The sequence below is a fragment of the Thamnophis sirtalis genome, unplaced genomic scaffold (assembly GCF_051295495.1).
Source record: "Thamnophis sirtalis isolate CommonGarterSnake01/CBP01778 unplaced genomic scaffold, rThaSir2_p1.2 scaffold_3, whole genome shotgun sequence".
Classification (NCBI taxonomy): domain Eukaryota; kingdom Metazoa; phylum Chordata; class Lepidosauria; order Squamata; family Natricidae; genus Thamnophis; species Thamnophis sirtalis.
This window is the reverse complement of record NW_028261383.1, coordinates 21,291,180-21,306,905: the sequence shown is the minus strand read 5'-3', so window position 1 is coordinate 21,306,905 and position 15,726 is coordinate 21,291,180. Positions and strand designations below refer to the sequence as shown.

The following is a 15,726-nucleotide window of genomic DNA, read 5'->3' as shown; positions in this document are numbered from 1 at the left end:
ATTAAAATAGATCTTTAAAACATTTAAGAAATAGGGTAACCACTGGCCATAAATCCATTAAAAAAAAAACAATTCGCCGCTAGATTCTTCTGTTCTTTGGTTTCAATTAGCTTAGGTTTTAGTGCGGACCGTCTCCCTTTGAGTAATAAAATCAGCTTACCAGTTGAAATCACTTCTACCATTCTTAGGGGCAACCTGCAGTTTCGGTTAGCATACAGCTAATCCAGAAGGAGCTGGCAAAAGGGGTTGAATTCCAAGCCCCACCGAGACCTGTGAACGTCTCTGAGGTCACTGGATCTCCCCAAACCTTCACTGTCTCTTCGGGACAGCTAGGATCGAAAACGACCCGTCCAAATTCCTCCGGAATAGGGGAATTTCAGGAATAGCCTGAAACTCCGTCTTCTCACTGCTAAGCCCCACCTTCTTCCTAGAGATCTTTGAATTCTTTGAATGTCCTGATTGTGGGAAACATTTCAGTCAGAATATAAGCCTGGTGATTCATCAGAGGACTCACACAGTGGAGAAACCCTTTGAATGTCTTGATTGTGGGAAACGTTTCAGTCGTAATTCCATCTTGGTGAAACATCAGAGGACACATTCAGGGGAGAAACCATATGAATGTCTACAGTGTGGGAAACATTTCAGTGAGAATTCCAAATTGGTGAAACACCAGTGCGCTCACATGAGAGAAATGATATGAGTATTCAGATTGTAGAAAACATTTCAGTCGGAATTCTGATCTACTGATATACCAGAGGACTGATACAGGAGTGAAGCCATACGAGTGTCCAGATTGTGGAAATAGTTTCACTTACACACAGGAGAGAAAGTCAAGGAAATCCACATTAGGCAAGAATTGATGAGTTTAGAGAAGGCTTAAATTTTATTTCTAATCTATCATTGGAAGTAAAGGTGAAAAATTGACTATTTAAGTTCTGTCCTGATTCATTTTATTGAAAAATATCCCAGAGGTACAGCTGGGAGGGGGCAGAGCTGCAGCTAGTGCAGTCGGAGCATGTTTACAGTAGCGCCTCCTAGTTTTATTTTATCAATTTTTTGTACTCTCATTGGATTCTTTTTATTTAATTAACATTTTTTGGTGGAGATAACAGCGTAGACCATAGCACAGACAAAACTTTTTGTTGCTGCCGAGGATTAAATAGGCATGGGAAAAAGAAAGAAACTCCATGGCACCAGCCCGGGATCTCTCCCTCCAGTGAAAACAGCAAAACAAACAAGAATTGAGGAGCATTTTGTTGGCAAGAGATCTGTAAGTAAAACTAACTTCCCCACCCTTCTCAACAATCTGGAGAGATTAGAACGGGACCTGCAAAAAGACTTGGCAAAACAGCAGTTACTAAACTTTCCCGACCTTCGGGAGGGGGGAACAAACTGAAAGCCAGCCCTTCTCACAAACAACTAGTCCAATTACATCCTGTATGGATTCTTAGTTAAAGGCTAAAAAGGCAAAGAACAACCAGATAATTCAGAGTACGGAGAGTTTACCTTGGGAAAATTCAACGGAGTTTAGGCAAAGCAATGCCTTCTCATAGTGCAAACGGTGGTTTCAATATTCAAAGAACTAATTGCCATCCAACACGATTTTGAGACATTGAAAAAAGACTTAGCTGTTTTTCTTCAAGTACAATATCGGGCCCCAGGCACACTCACTAAAGTTCTTACAGAAGACTTGATTAACTACCATACGTAGGATAAGGAAGAGTAAAAGAGCAAAGAGCCAGAGAAACAGTTAAAGAGTCGGATAAAAAGTACCAGTCCACTCAGAAAAACAGTCCCTCCACAGACAAGGCAACGAAAGGGAAATGCAATAATAGAGAAGCTGCGCAAAAAATCAGGAAAGCATTCCCCCACCCCAATTACAACAATCACATCGCTCACTACAAACAAAATGGATTGCTTTTAGAATTAATATGTACGGACTTAATTACGGATGTTGGAATACCAGAAGTGCAATACTAAATTCCCTAAGCCAGCTTCTTCAATGTCACAGGGATCTGATCTCCATCAAGTGGCTCCCTGAGGCCCCAAATTGGAAGCGGATTCTCCTGTCTTTCAAACAACCCACCATACCACAGATGCTGTTCAAGATGAAGGCACATTTAGCCTCCTTTCAAATCTTTCCCATCAGGGTATTCGGTGAGGAAAGGGTTACTCCGTTAATTGTTAACATGAGAGCTCCCAAGGTGGCTGTCTCATCCTCATTTTCAACCTTGGGAAAGGGAGAGAAAGGCAGTGAATCAACATCACAGAAACTGGTCTCATTAATGCTTTGGTGCTCTCCCAAGGAAAGAACAAGACAATATATTATTCAAGTTAGAAAATTTAAAGAAATTCTTATTGGTCACAATGGACACAGCAGAGCTGCTTATAGATCTGGTCTCCCCAATAATTGAGCCTCTCACTTCTCCCCCAGAGGATGAGGCATGAACACAAGATCATGGAAAATACAAGCCAAGATCCAAAGGGGCAATTAGAGGTCCCAGTAGAGATGGAGATGCTTTCATACCTGTGTGAATATCCCATGACACCTTCAGCACCAACCCAAGAAACTGAGAGCCACCATCTCAAAGAATGAAGTACGACATAATAACTCCTTGCTCTACACCCAGAGAAGAGGTATCGGAATGGCAAGCTTTGTTAGCTGGTGCTAAAACCTCTTACCCTGAACAAGTTCCTCAGGAGAATACACAGGACTTAGATGGGACACCCCTGCTTTTAGAGAAGGCCAATTCTGTGTGTGATGACACTTCAATCCATGGCAACAACCACAGAACTTCTCTTTGTATAAATCAAATTTCCTGATGAGCTGCAAAAGATGACCCACTTTCCCTTATAACCTGGAATGTAGTGGGTTGGTCTGTCCAATTCTTTTTTGACTATATATCACAATTTGACATCTTCTTCTTACAGGAAACCTAGGCCCCCGCAGAGATTCAGTTAGATGGTTATTGGGTTAACTCAATCCTGGCTGTCCCAAGGAAGTTTTGGGGGAGAGCTAAAGGGGGTATTGTGACATTAGGTAATACATCCTTGCAATTTAAATGTGTATCACTGTCACAAAACAAATCATTGTCTGGATTTGTTTTCCCATTTTGTCTCTCATAGTTGAGGTCTACCTATGATGTCAACTACAGGCCTCTCTCACCTTTTTAAGTGGGAGAACTTGCACAATTGGTGGCTGACTAAATACTTTTTTGCCCCACTGTATCTACTGTATTTCTCTCTCTCTCTCTCTCTCTCTCTCTCTTTCTCTCTCCCTCCCCCCCTCTCTTTCTTTCTCTCTATCCCTCTACTTAACTTCCTACACTCTCTCACTCTCCCTCCCTCCCTACTGTATTTCTCTCTCTTCAAAACCTTGGTGCGTCTTATACTCTGGTGCGTCTTATACTCCAAAAATATGGTAAATGGAATGAGAAAAGTGCTAATGAAGTTACCAAATGGATATTAGTCCCAGAAACCATAGAGCTACGCACATCTCTACTAAGGAATAAGTTTGGAAGATCTTACTTAGAGTAGTTTGAAAATTTAAATTTAAATTTGAATTCGCTTCTCATTAACAGAACTCACTCCAAAAGGCCGGTTTCAAAGAATAAAAAAATGGTTTGATAAAGATTGCATGCAACTAAAAAGGATATATAATATGGAGTACAGGAAAAGTAAAAATGCCCTTTTTGAGGATCACACTCACTACTTAAAGCAGCTGAAAGCACAATATAAGAATTTTTATGTAGGCTTTCTCCTCCAAGACACAAACCCGGCTACCACGTATACAGTGGCAAAATTCTGTGATGCTACAATGTCCACAAGAAAAAAAAATTGTTATAGAAGTATAGTTGTCAACTTGTATCAATTATTTGGACATTATCTCTATCAATTTCTGGACCATTATATTTACTCCCATACTTATCACCGAAACAATTTGAGAACATATATGTTATTATCCACTTTTAATGTCAATAGTTTTTAATTATATTTTAATGTCAGTACTTTTTAACATATTGTAAAAAGTAATGAGTATTGCTGGTCTCTGACCATAAAAAAGGTTTATACTGATACAGAGATACAGCTGTGATTGGAGAGAGAAAATGGGAAATATAAATTTGATAAAGATGTACTGCATGATTTTTTATTTTATTTTATTCTATTTTGGTTCTCAAGCCTTTTCCTCTCCACAGGATTCCTCGAAGCTTTGATCTCTCCCATAGGGTCCATTTAGGCATTTCTTTCCTCCACAAAGTCCCACCGGCCTTCTCCTGCCTCACAGGTTCCCCACAGGCCTTTTTCCTCACCCACAGGTTCCCCAAAGGCTTCCCCCTCCCGCTGCATCCCCGCAGACCTTACATCTGACTTCCACCCCACCAGGCCTCACAGCCTCCTCTTCCAAGGTCTCCGAACCTCAAGTTGGTGAAGAAGGCCAGGACACGCATCCCAGGGCCACATGGCTATGTCCTGGAAGTAGCTGGGTTTTTTCAGTGTGCCTGGAATTTAACCCTGGGCCATTTGATGCACTTGCCAACTTGCACTTGCCAAAAGCAACTGCCATTTTGTCACACCTGCCTCTAGGCCAAAATGGCGGTTGCTTCTGTGTCATTTTCACACAGGAGAGGGAGAATGCTTTATCTCAAGCTACTGAGGAACAACAGGAGGCTCATTCGCAATAACTATTTATTTAAACTTTTAACAATTAAACTGACAGCATGAACGGGGCTTCCTCTGTCTGACAGTTATTTATACCTCCGGCTGTCCGACAGATAGCCAATCAGGAGCCTGCGATTCTCCTGCCAGCTTGCCGGTGCATCAGAGCCAATAGGAATTGCTCTTGGCTCGTGTGTAGCTGTGTGGTCACCCCTCCGATGACTTAATACTCCTTCCCCCCGGATTGGACAGACATAGTCCCATAAGCAGGTGGGCCTGCGTCGGACCCTCCCAGAACATCTCAATTCCTGGGCGGGGGGGGGGGTGCGTTCCAAATAATTAAATTAGAATCCAAGGCAGAGCTATCCTTAAGGTTCCAATTTAATAAGACAGACATGTTGGCACATTGCTCTGGAATTCCAATACTGGAAATGACATCAGAATTCCACCCAGTTAAAAGTTCATGATCTTGTCCCCCCACCCACAATCCATCACATGGTCCAATCTTCTTCCACGCTGGTGTCTCCACCCAGTGGCTTCTGGTCAGGTGTGAAAGTGCGGAAACAAAGATGACCTTGGCTTCTAGTAAAGAATGAAAATAACACATTCCACAATCCTACTCCTTCTATTCCCCCCTCCCATCGACTATACTTAAAGAAACAGCATAATGAAATAAGAGAAAGTGTGGCAGGCCAAAATTCTAAAAGGAATATAAATGCATGCCTGACAGGCAGCCTCTCCTCAGAAGAAAAACGTTTCCTGAAAAGAGAACAACATAAAAGTTAACATACAAAAAATAACCACCTACTTCCACCCCTAGGGGACCCTTTGGCTTATCGGGAAATTTGTGGTGGAATTGATCTACTAACTTCTCCACTTTTAAGTTCCCACTTTTCACCCAAGTGGCTTCAGACAAAGGGTAACCCTTCCATTGCACTAAATACTGCAAGCGACCCTATTCAACCTAGAGTCTACAATCTTTTCCCCCTCAGATTGGGTTTCCCCTTCTATCACTATAAATGGTGTTTCCCCTTCTATCTCTATAGGAGGAGAGAAAGCTTGGGTGGATTCTCTTATGCTAGACCCATTTACTGGTTTCAACAAGCTACAATGAAATTCCGGGCCAAATTTCCCTAGACTTCTGGGTAGACTGAGCTGAACTGTAAATGGGTTAACTATCTTCACTATAGGGAATGGACCTAGAAATTTTGGACCAAATTCCTTGCTAGACATTCCTAATCTTAAGTATTTGGTAGAAATGGGACGAGCGTGTTTTACCTCCTCCTATCGGGAGATGGCGCTCAGATGGGCAACATTGGGATTGAGCTCTAAGGAGTTAAAACCATCAAGTGCTGCATTGCTAGAAGGGAGGGAAGAGAAGTGCAGGATCTACTGGATCGCTGACGGGAGGAAGAGAAGCAGAGTGGCTTCTGGGCTCCTGCAAGAGTCGAAGCAGCAGCAGCTGGTGGGTGAGTTGAGGACAGGTTGGGGGAGAGGCTGGGAGCAAGAAAGGCTGCTTGATTTCCTCCGCAGCGTAGAAGCAGAGAAGCAACTGGAAGAAAGAAAAACGCAGTTGGATGTGACCTTGGCGATCATGCAGTCCAACCTCCTGCTCAAGCATGAGAACTTAGACCAAATGGCTCTCCAATATCTTCTTCCAAGTCTCCTAGGAGGAGCACCCACAACTTGGGAAGGGAAGCCGTTCCACTGGTCGCGGTCAGGAGATTTCTTCTTGCTTCTGGGATGCTTCTGTCTTCATTGGTTCCATTTAAGAAGAAACTGGAATGGTATGGGCTCTCCTGAGTGAGCAGGGAATTGGTCTAGATCTAGAAAATCTCCAAGTTCCCTTCCAAACCTGTCATTCTATTATGGACTGGCTGTTTGTTTTTTTGTCAATAATATCGGGAATCCCTAGAAATCTTTCTAGGATTTTTGCTTTTTTGTTTCTATGTCTAGCCAACAAACATGGTATTTCCTTTTGGTGCCTCATCCCTGTATTAATCAGGTTTAACTATGTTTAAACCAGCACTTTTAAAAAATGTATTTGAGAACCTTTGGGGGGATGTTCAGCTGTATAGGTAATCCTCACCTACTATTTCTTCCCGCAGCCTTCAAAGTTACAATGACACTGTAAAGGCACACATACATCTGGTCCACAAATTAATGGTCATTGTAGCACTTGCTCAGTGACCTGAACAAGTTAGCAATTTCTGTGGTTATGAAGGGGCAAAAAAATGAGTTGCAATAATTTGGGTTCTGCCAACCGGTGCGCATTTATTATGGTTTTAGCATCCCACACTCGGGATCTCCATTTGTGACTTTCCCAGCTAGATCCTGTCAAGAAAAATCAGTGGGGATGCCAGCAGGAAGTTGCCAACCATAGTCAGGTGAAATTGCCTTTAAAACCCCATAGTGATTCACTTAACAATGGCAAAGGAACAGATATAAGTTGGCACTGTCATGTGATATCATGCTTCCTGATCGGGCTGCTTAGTGACACAGGTGCCAGCCCCAAATTGAGTCAGTACGTGAGGACTGCTTCCATAGGAATGTCACCAGAGTGGTTGTGGACAGTGTTTTCTGCCCTTACTTGGAACTGAGGACTTCCATGGCAAAACTGGTGCTTCAAATCTTGCAGAGTCTTTAGGCATCATTTTATCAATTAAAGCCCCCACATCTCTAAAATAAGCACCGAAGGTTTGACTGTAACCATTTTGGGTTTTGGGACAGTTTCAGGCTGGAAACCCATGGATTTTCCACATATAGACATGTTTGTAGGTGTGTGTATTTGTACTTTTCTCTTTATGCATCTATCTGCAATTCTATTAACTGTCCCCAACAATATATATTTCATAATTAAAGTGCTAAGAATTTGTTTTTTACACAAATATTTTATTGATTCATCAAAACATACGATACAGAAGTGCAAAGAAGAAATAAAAATAATGAAAAATGGGAGGAAGAGAGGAATGTGTAGGGGAAAGGGGAATGGAAAAAGAAAAGCATTGTCTTCTGGCTCTTTTGATGCAGTAGAATAATAATATAAAACCTCAACTATTTACATTTATCTGATAATATAAACTAGCCACTTCTATAACTTACCCAATCAACAAAATCCAAAATCAAACTTTCATTTTTTTTTCTATCTCAGGAACAAAGTCCAAAAGAACAAGATTAATTTTCAAATCAAATCTGTTCTTTTCTTTATTCAAAGCAGTCAATTTAGCCATCTCTGCTAACTCCATCAGGTTTTGCAGCCATTCATTCATAGTGGGAGTGAAAATATTCTTCTATTTTTGTGCAAATAGCATTCTTGATGCCATCAACACATATAACATCAAAGTTTCATTTTCTTTCAAGTTCTTTATCCACTAAAAGAAAACTTTCTGGTTTTATCTTTATATTCTCTTTAAGAATCTTCTACATTAAGATTCTACTCCAATATTTCAATTAAAGGAAACAACTACACAAAGCTAACAAATCAAATTAAATCGGACATGGAGATATGGAAGAATCTGCAACTTTTCTTAATGGGCAGAATAGCTGCAATAAAAATGAGCATCCTGCAGAAGATACTCCTTTTATTTCAAAACATGCCCATAAAATTAGAGTAAGAGTATTTTGAAGACCTGAACAAAACAGTGTAGAAGTTTATATGGCAAGGAAAGAAACTGAGAATTAAACTGAAATTATTGCAAGAATCAAAAGAGGAAGGAGGGTTTGGTCTGCATGTCTGGGAATGATACCATCCAGCTGCTGTATTTACATGGGTAAGAGAGTAAATAGCTCTAAGGAATAGGAGATTATTACTACTGGAGGGTCATGATATTCAAATAGGGTGGCATGCATTTCTTTGGTATGGGAGAAGCACCTCACATCAATACTTTCAAAGGCATTGCATAACAAATGCATTATTAGTAGTGTGGAATAAAATGAAACAACAAAATTATATGAAAATACTAGTCTGGCGCTCCGCTCTAGAAGCACTAATACACCCAAACCTTATAAATATGGAAAAATTGTTATATATAAGAATATATTAAATAAGAAGGTGAATTGAAAACCAGATTAGAATTAAAAGGACAACGGGTGGAATTGGAGTGGTGGTCATAACTGCCCTGCAAATAAAATCATGTTATGTGAAGGATGCGAAAGTATGGAGTATCTATAGACAATTGATGATATTAGATAAATTATTAGTGAGGACTGATAATAAATTGATAAGGGTACCATCCCATAAACCCATCTTATCTTACAACAATCCTACTTCTTCTTCCTTCCTTCCTTCCCTCCTTCCTTCCCTCCTCTCCTTCTCTCCTTCCTTCCCTCCCTCCTTCCCCCCTCCCTCCTTCCTTCCCTCCTTTCTACTCTCCTTCTCTCCTTCCTTCCCTCCTTCCTTCCCTCCTTTCTTCTCTCCTTCTCCTTCCTTCCCTCCTTCCTTCCCTCCTTGCTTCCCTCCCTCCTTCCTTCCCTCCCTCCTTCCCCCCTCCCTCCTTTCTTCTCTCCTTCTCTCCTTCCCTCCTTCCTTCCCTCCTTCCTTCCCCCTTTCCTTCTCTCCTGCATTCCCTCCTTCCTTCCCTCCTTTCTACTCTCCTTCTCTCCTTCCTTCCCTCCTTCCTTCCCTCCTTTCTTCTCTCCTTCTCCTTGCTTCCCTCCTTCCTTCCCCCCTTGCTTCCCTCCCTCCTTCCTTCCCTCCTTCCTTCCCCCCTTTCTTCTCTTTCTTCTCTCCTTCCTTCCTCCTCTCCTTTCCCTCCTCTCTTTCCCCTTCCTCCCCTCTACCCTTCCACTCTTCTTCCCTTTCCTCCCCTCTCTCCTACTCTTACATTCCCTCCAATTCTTCCTCTGCTTTTCCCTCTCTCCTATTCCTCTCCTTTCTCCTCACCTTCCTATCTTTCCTTCTACTCCTCCCTCCATCCACTCTATCCGTTGTTGTGTTTACATATTTTCCTCTTCAGGGGGTGACCTGGTTCTTTTTTTTTTCCTAATTGAAAGTTATAAGATTGGCTAAAATGTTTAGTAACACATTCCCAAAATGTTGGAAATGTAATCAATCCCCGGGCACATACTATCACATGTGGTGGACCTGTAAAAAAGCAAGGAGATTTTGGCTACACATTCAGATGTGGCTAGAAAAAATGATTGGACAACATATAAAATTCAAGCCAGAATTATTTCTATTAAGTATTATAATAGAAGGTGATAGCAAAGAGTCAATATACTTAATACTTCCCATCAGCAGCAAGAATGGTGTATGCATAGCAATGGAAAAGTGAAAATACCCCTTCAGAAATGGAGATAATAAGGAAGATATTAACATGTGGAGAAATGGGTAGGCTAACGTTAGAGTTAAAAACAGAATATTATGACAGAATAGATTTTAACAGTGGCTGGAAATATGAGGTGGGAGTCGGAACACGAAAAAAAAATAGGCTAAGTAGATCTGAACTGAAATATGTATGTATTAGAATGAATATATTGGTCAAAAATAATTGTATAAGACCAGCACTGTGTAAGTAAGTAGTATATATGTTATTTGTCTTTCCCTTTGGTTTCTAAGGCGAATGAAAAGCCATGATGGTATTCGATATATTTATATGTAAATCATAAATATATATATATATATATATATATATATATATATATATATTTAAAAAGCATATTTACTTTTACTTGTAATGTATACTTTTTCACATTTTCTGCAGCCATTTTATAAAGAAACAATTTAAAAGTTACACTTTTATTTTAATCTTACAGATGAAGAGGATACCAACAAGAGTACTCCGGACAACTGAGAATAACCAGCATCTTTGAAAATGAAAGCAAATTGAGCTTTCAGGAAAGCACATAATTCTTCTCTTTCCCCAGCTGGTGGGAGACAAAAGAGAGAAAATCAAGAACTAATTTCAAACTGGAAAAAATAAAGTATGCAGAACTCAACCACAGATTACATATAAAGGTCAAAGGAGATTAATTTTTCCATTCAGAAAAAGAGGGAAATCTCTAGATGTGAGTGAAGAGGAAAAAGACAATTGGATAGCCACAAAAGGTAGACAGTAATGCAGGCCTTGCCCAGTGAGGAAGAAAACAGTAGCTTGAATCAAAGCTCCATGCAACAAAAGATCACACGTATTTTTGAACCCTTCGAGAACCTCAGTGGTGGAAAAGCTCCATAGATGTCCCTGTTGTGGGCAAAGCACACAGAGCAAAGTACAGATAATGCATAAGAGGATCCACTCTGGGGGAAAGCCATTCAAATTATCCGAATGTGAGTAAAGATTTAGTTAGATCGGCTCCCTTGTGGTTCATCCAAGGACCCACACAGGAGAGAAGCCCTATAACTACTCCCAATGCAGTAAACGCTTTTTGCAAGCATGGCAACCTGATGATACATCAGAGGACTCACACAAGGAGAAGACCCTTTGAATGTGCTGATTGTTGGAAAACTTTCAGTCAGAATTCCAACCTGATGGTATATTACAGGATGCACACAGGAAAGAAATCATATAACTGTCCTGATTGTGGAAAAGGTTTCATTGCAAATTCCCACTTGGTGATACACCAGAGGACTCACACAGGAGAAAAACCCTTTGAATGTCCTGATTGTGGGAAAGGTTTCAGTCAGAATTCAAGCCTTGTGATACACCAAAGGACTCACACAGGAGAGAAACCCTTTGAATGTTCTGATTGTGGGAAACGTTTCAGTTGGAATTCCAATTTGGTTAAACACCAGAGGACTCACACAGGGGAGAAACCGTTTGAATGTCCTGACTGTGGGAAAAGTTTCAGTCAGAATTCTGACCTGGTAAACCATCAGAGGACTCACACAGGAGAGAAACCCTTTGAATGTCTTGATTGTGGCAGAAGTTTCAGTCAGAATTCCAACCTGGCGACACACCAGAGGATTCACACGGGAGATAAACCCTTTGAATGTCCTGATTGTGGCAAACGTTTCAGTCAGAATTCCAACCTGATGACACACCAAAGGACTCACACAGGAGAAAAACCCTTTGAATGTCCTGATTGTGGGAAACATTTCAGTCAGAATTCCAGCCTGGTGATACACCAAAGGACTCACACAGGAGAGAAACCATACGAATGTCCGGATTGCGGGAAAGATTTCAGTAGTAGGTCTAGTCTTATCAGTCATGTAGTTTTACACACAGGGGAAAAACCTTTCAGATGTCCAATCTGTGGACGGTACTTCAGACGAAAATCATCTTTTATTGCACACAAGGTAATCCATATGAGGCAAACACTGCCAGGTTTAGAGAAGGCTTGAATGTCATTTCTGATTCCCCATTGGAAGTGTAAGTTAGAAATTGACAATTTGAATTGTGGCTTGATTCGTTTTAGTCAGCATCTCTCAGGATTATAATTTTAGGTGCGGAGAAAAAAATGGAAAAAAAATAGTTTGATAAAGGCTAACTAACTCTTTGTGTTGGTCAACAGAGGTGACTGGATGTTTTCTTTTACAGAATTTGTGTAATTTGTCAAAACGGCCTTTGTGTGATGTTTTTTGTATATAGATTATTGAAATCCTACATTTGGAGTTTCCTTCTGTCTTGGCATCCACCAGATTTTGATCCTCACAATTCACCAGCCAGCATACAAGTAATCCTCGAGACTTAACTATAATGAGGCCTACCTCTTATGGATGCATTTAGCAATGGTGACCGTTCTTTGATTAACTAACCCCATCCCCTGCTCTCCCTTATGCAGCCGTTAAGTGAATGTGTAAGTTGCTAAATAGGACACTGACTGCCTCAGTGTTGGGGGCTTAGCCCAGGCCCAGGCTGGTCCCCTCTCCCAGAGGCATCCCTAGGCCTCCTCCACCCCCTAAGACCCCTATTGCTCTGGTTCCCAACTCTTCGTTCCCCCCAGGCCTTTTCCTCTCTTACAGGATCCCACCAGGCTTTTCCTCCCCCCACCCCAGGCCTTTCTCACATAATACTCTTGGGCTTTTTCCCAGTCCCACTGGCTCCCTGTGGACCTTAGGCCATTCCAAACAAATGGAGCACCCACAACCTCTGGAGACAAGCCATTCCACTGATTAATTGGTTCCACTTACAGGACATTTCTCCTTAATATTAGATTAGACTCCTTTTTGATAAGTCTGTTACTTCTTGTCTTGCTTTGGACAATAGGTCGACCCCCTCTTTTCTGTATCGGCCCCTCAAATATTGCTATTTTGTAACCGCTATTTTTTCTTTCTGTTAGACTAGACCCATGATGGTGAACCTACGGCACGCGTGCCACAGGTGGCATGTGGAGCCATTTGTTGGGGCATGCAAGACCCTGTCCACTCCAGCAGGCATGCCCGCACTGGCCCGCTGACTTCGGCCTTCTTTTGAAGCCATTTTTCGCCATTCAAGGAAGCCTCTGGAACATTAAAAACTGGCCCTATGGCCAAACCGGAAGTTCGGGAGTGGTGACTTCCTGTTTGCTCCTAGGGCCATTTTTTGCCCTCCGGACCCTTCAGGAGGCTTCCCTGAAGGCTCCAGAGGGTGAAAAATGGCCCTAAAGACAAACTGGAAGTCACCACTCCCGAACTTCCGGTTTGGCCATAGGGCCAGTTTTCGCTCTCCGGAGGCTTCAGGGAAGCACCTGAAGCCTCGGGGGGGGGGGGGTTTGTCCTCTCCAGGCTCCTAGAAAGCCTATGGAGCTTGGAGAGGGTGAAAAAACCACGCCAAAAGCAGGGGGGCACTAGTCACCCATGCATGCATGCTGGCCTGTGCGCATAGCATTATGGGTGTGGCACGCCAATGCGCACACTCCCTGCGTTCCCCCCGCTTTTGGCATGGGAGCCAAAAAAGGTTAGCCACCACTGGACTAGGCATATCCAGTTCCTGCAAGTGTTAATCTTACGTTTTACCCTCCAATCCCCTAATCATCTTTGTTGCTCTTCTCTGCACTCTTCATAGAACCTCAAAATCTTTTCTGTATCATAGTGAGCAAAGCTGGATGCAATATTCAGTGCAGTCTTACCAGCGCAGTATAATGCAGTATTAACATTTCACGTGACCTTGATACTATCAGTTGATTCAGACTAGGACTGCATTGGCTTTTTCTGTAGCTGCAGCACACTAGTAGCTGCTCCTTATGTGGTTAACCATCCACTAGGAGTCCTGGAACCCCTCTCACAATTACTGTTGTTGAGCCAGGTCGAAGTGAAGGTCCTTTTTAAAACTGGAGCCCTATGGGGGCAAAATGTTGATCTGAATGTTCATACTTTCTTTTCCCTGTATCCTATGACAAGGAACTTTTAGTATGTGGGAGAATACAGGGAATGCCCTTGATAGTAAATTTACTTTGCATTAAACATGGTGGATCCAGTCGCTTGGCCTCCTTGGTTGGTGCTTCTGCGAATGGCTCTCCAATCCCCCTAAAATCCTTCCTCCAAGTCTCTCTCCTTCCTCTCAGCCCAACATCTTGGTGCAGGCCGGCTCCCAGGGTGAGGCCTCCTGGTGTTTTCCGGAAGGTTGGGCACCAATATGGCTGCTGGGGAGAATCAGCCTCCCAGTGTGTGGAGGGGAGGAAGAGATGACTCAGGGAGATCTGAATTTAGAGGGATCGTGCGTGGAGGGGCTCCCTCCAAGGGGTTGAACAGTGTTAGGAGGAAGCTCGTGGCATCTGAATGGCGTCCAGGTGGGCTTGGCCTGTCCGGATGGGCTTGCTTTGAGATGCACCACCTGAATCTGCCTCTCTTACCTGCCCAGATTCACTTTCTGGCAACTGCTGTATCCCTGTTTCTCTCTGCCCATTTAAGGGACCAGCCCTATTTGTGGAGGTTTTCAATTTTAATTTTAGTTCTTTCACGGGTTGTACAATCTACACTGAAAAATAAACTTTCCGCTGTGTTTACAAACATCATTACACAAAGATCAAGAGAGTTCTGTGACATATATTGAAAGATAAAAAAATTCTCCAGTCAAGGGACAGGCCTGGGAGCGCCAATAACTGCCTGCAGAGCATTTTGGGGAAGAGAGACTGGTGTGCCCAAGAGGCAGTTTGTTTGAACTCCAAAAAGACTTGAGTTGTTGGAATAAAATGCCGCCGTTTACATTCTATTGAGCCTGTCCTGCTTCCTCTAGTTATTCCATTGTATTCTCCCCTTTCCATTTTTCACTACACTGTGGATGTTACCTAGTTTGGGTAATTAAACACCTGCAAGAAAACCAGCAAGCTTGGTGAGCACCAAGGACCCCTCATTTCAAACCTGAGCTACAAATATTCTCCTTTATTGGTAATTTTCTATTTTTTCCCCCTCCAAATTACATGGTTATATAAGGCAAGCAGTTTCCACAGAGCAGAAAACCTTACAAGTAAAGGACTCCCAAGGAGAGGAGGGCAGCTGGGGAAAAGCCGTATCATTCCTTACCCCAAGGAGTGATCCCTTCCTGCATCTGGGGATTCTCCCCATTTAGCCTGATCCTCCCTCCTGATCCCTTTCTTGCAGTGTCCTTGCCCACTTAGCGCCACTCCCCTGCGAGGGGATCTCCGTAGCCGTGGATCACAGAAGTGGCTGGAGACTAGGAAGGGGAGCGGAAGAGCATGGAAACTGGGCTCCCAGCCCCCTTTCCCCCCTTTCTGCCTCCTCTCTAGGCACAATGGAAAAGCTCTCTTCGGTTAACCCCTTCACTGAAGCCGCTGTGGTGAGGGGGCAACCGGGGCACCAGCAAGCAAGGCAAAATGGGTCCAGCTGGGACCCCCTCAAAAGACAATTGCCCCCATCCCCCCTCTAGGAAGAAGGCTTTCATTCTCAGTTTTGTGCTGTTGGAAGAAATGTCCTTCTGGGTTCAGCTCCACGTGGGGAAAAAGACACTGGAAACATGGCAGCTGCTTGGAAAGATGGTTTAATAGTGGACAGGACCACATGGTTTGAGATCCTGAACAGAAAAGGGGGGGATCACATGCTTCCAGATATTGAGTGAAGAAGAAAAGAGAAAGAAAAGAAGGGGGCTTGCTGGGTTTTTTTATACTGTTTGGCCCCACCTCTCTGTTTCCTGTTCCAGTGTAAGAAATGTATTCTGATCGGGACCATGCAGGGGCAACTCTCTAGGTTGTGTTTTG

General features: G+C 42.7%; 1 protein-coding gene across 1 annotated transcript in view; it reads left to right on the top strand.

The window, feature by feature from the left end:
- The first annotated feature begins 6,061 nt into the window (after positions 1–6,061).
- LOC106543493 (uncharacterized) overlaps positions 6,062–15,726 on the top strand; it is a 41,780-nt gene continuing 32,115 nt past the window's right edge. The window contains 2 exon segments of the mRNA XM_087708064.1: positions 6,062–6,125; positions 10,411–11,932. Coding sequence (XP_087564190.1) covers positions 11,039–11,932 — 894 coding nt within the window. The 5' untranslated portion in view covers positions 6,062–6,125; positions 10,411–11,038.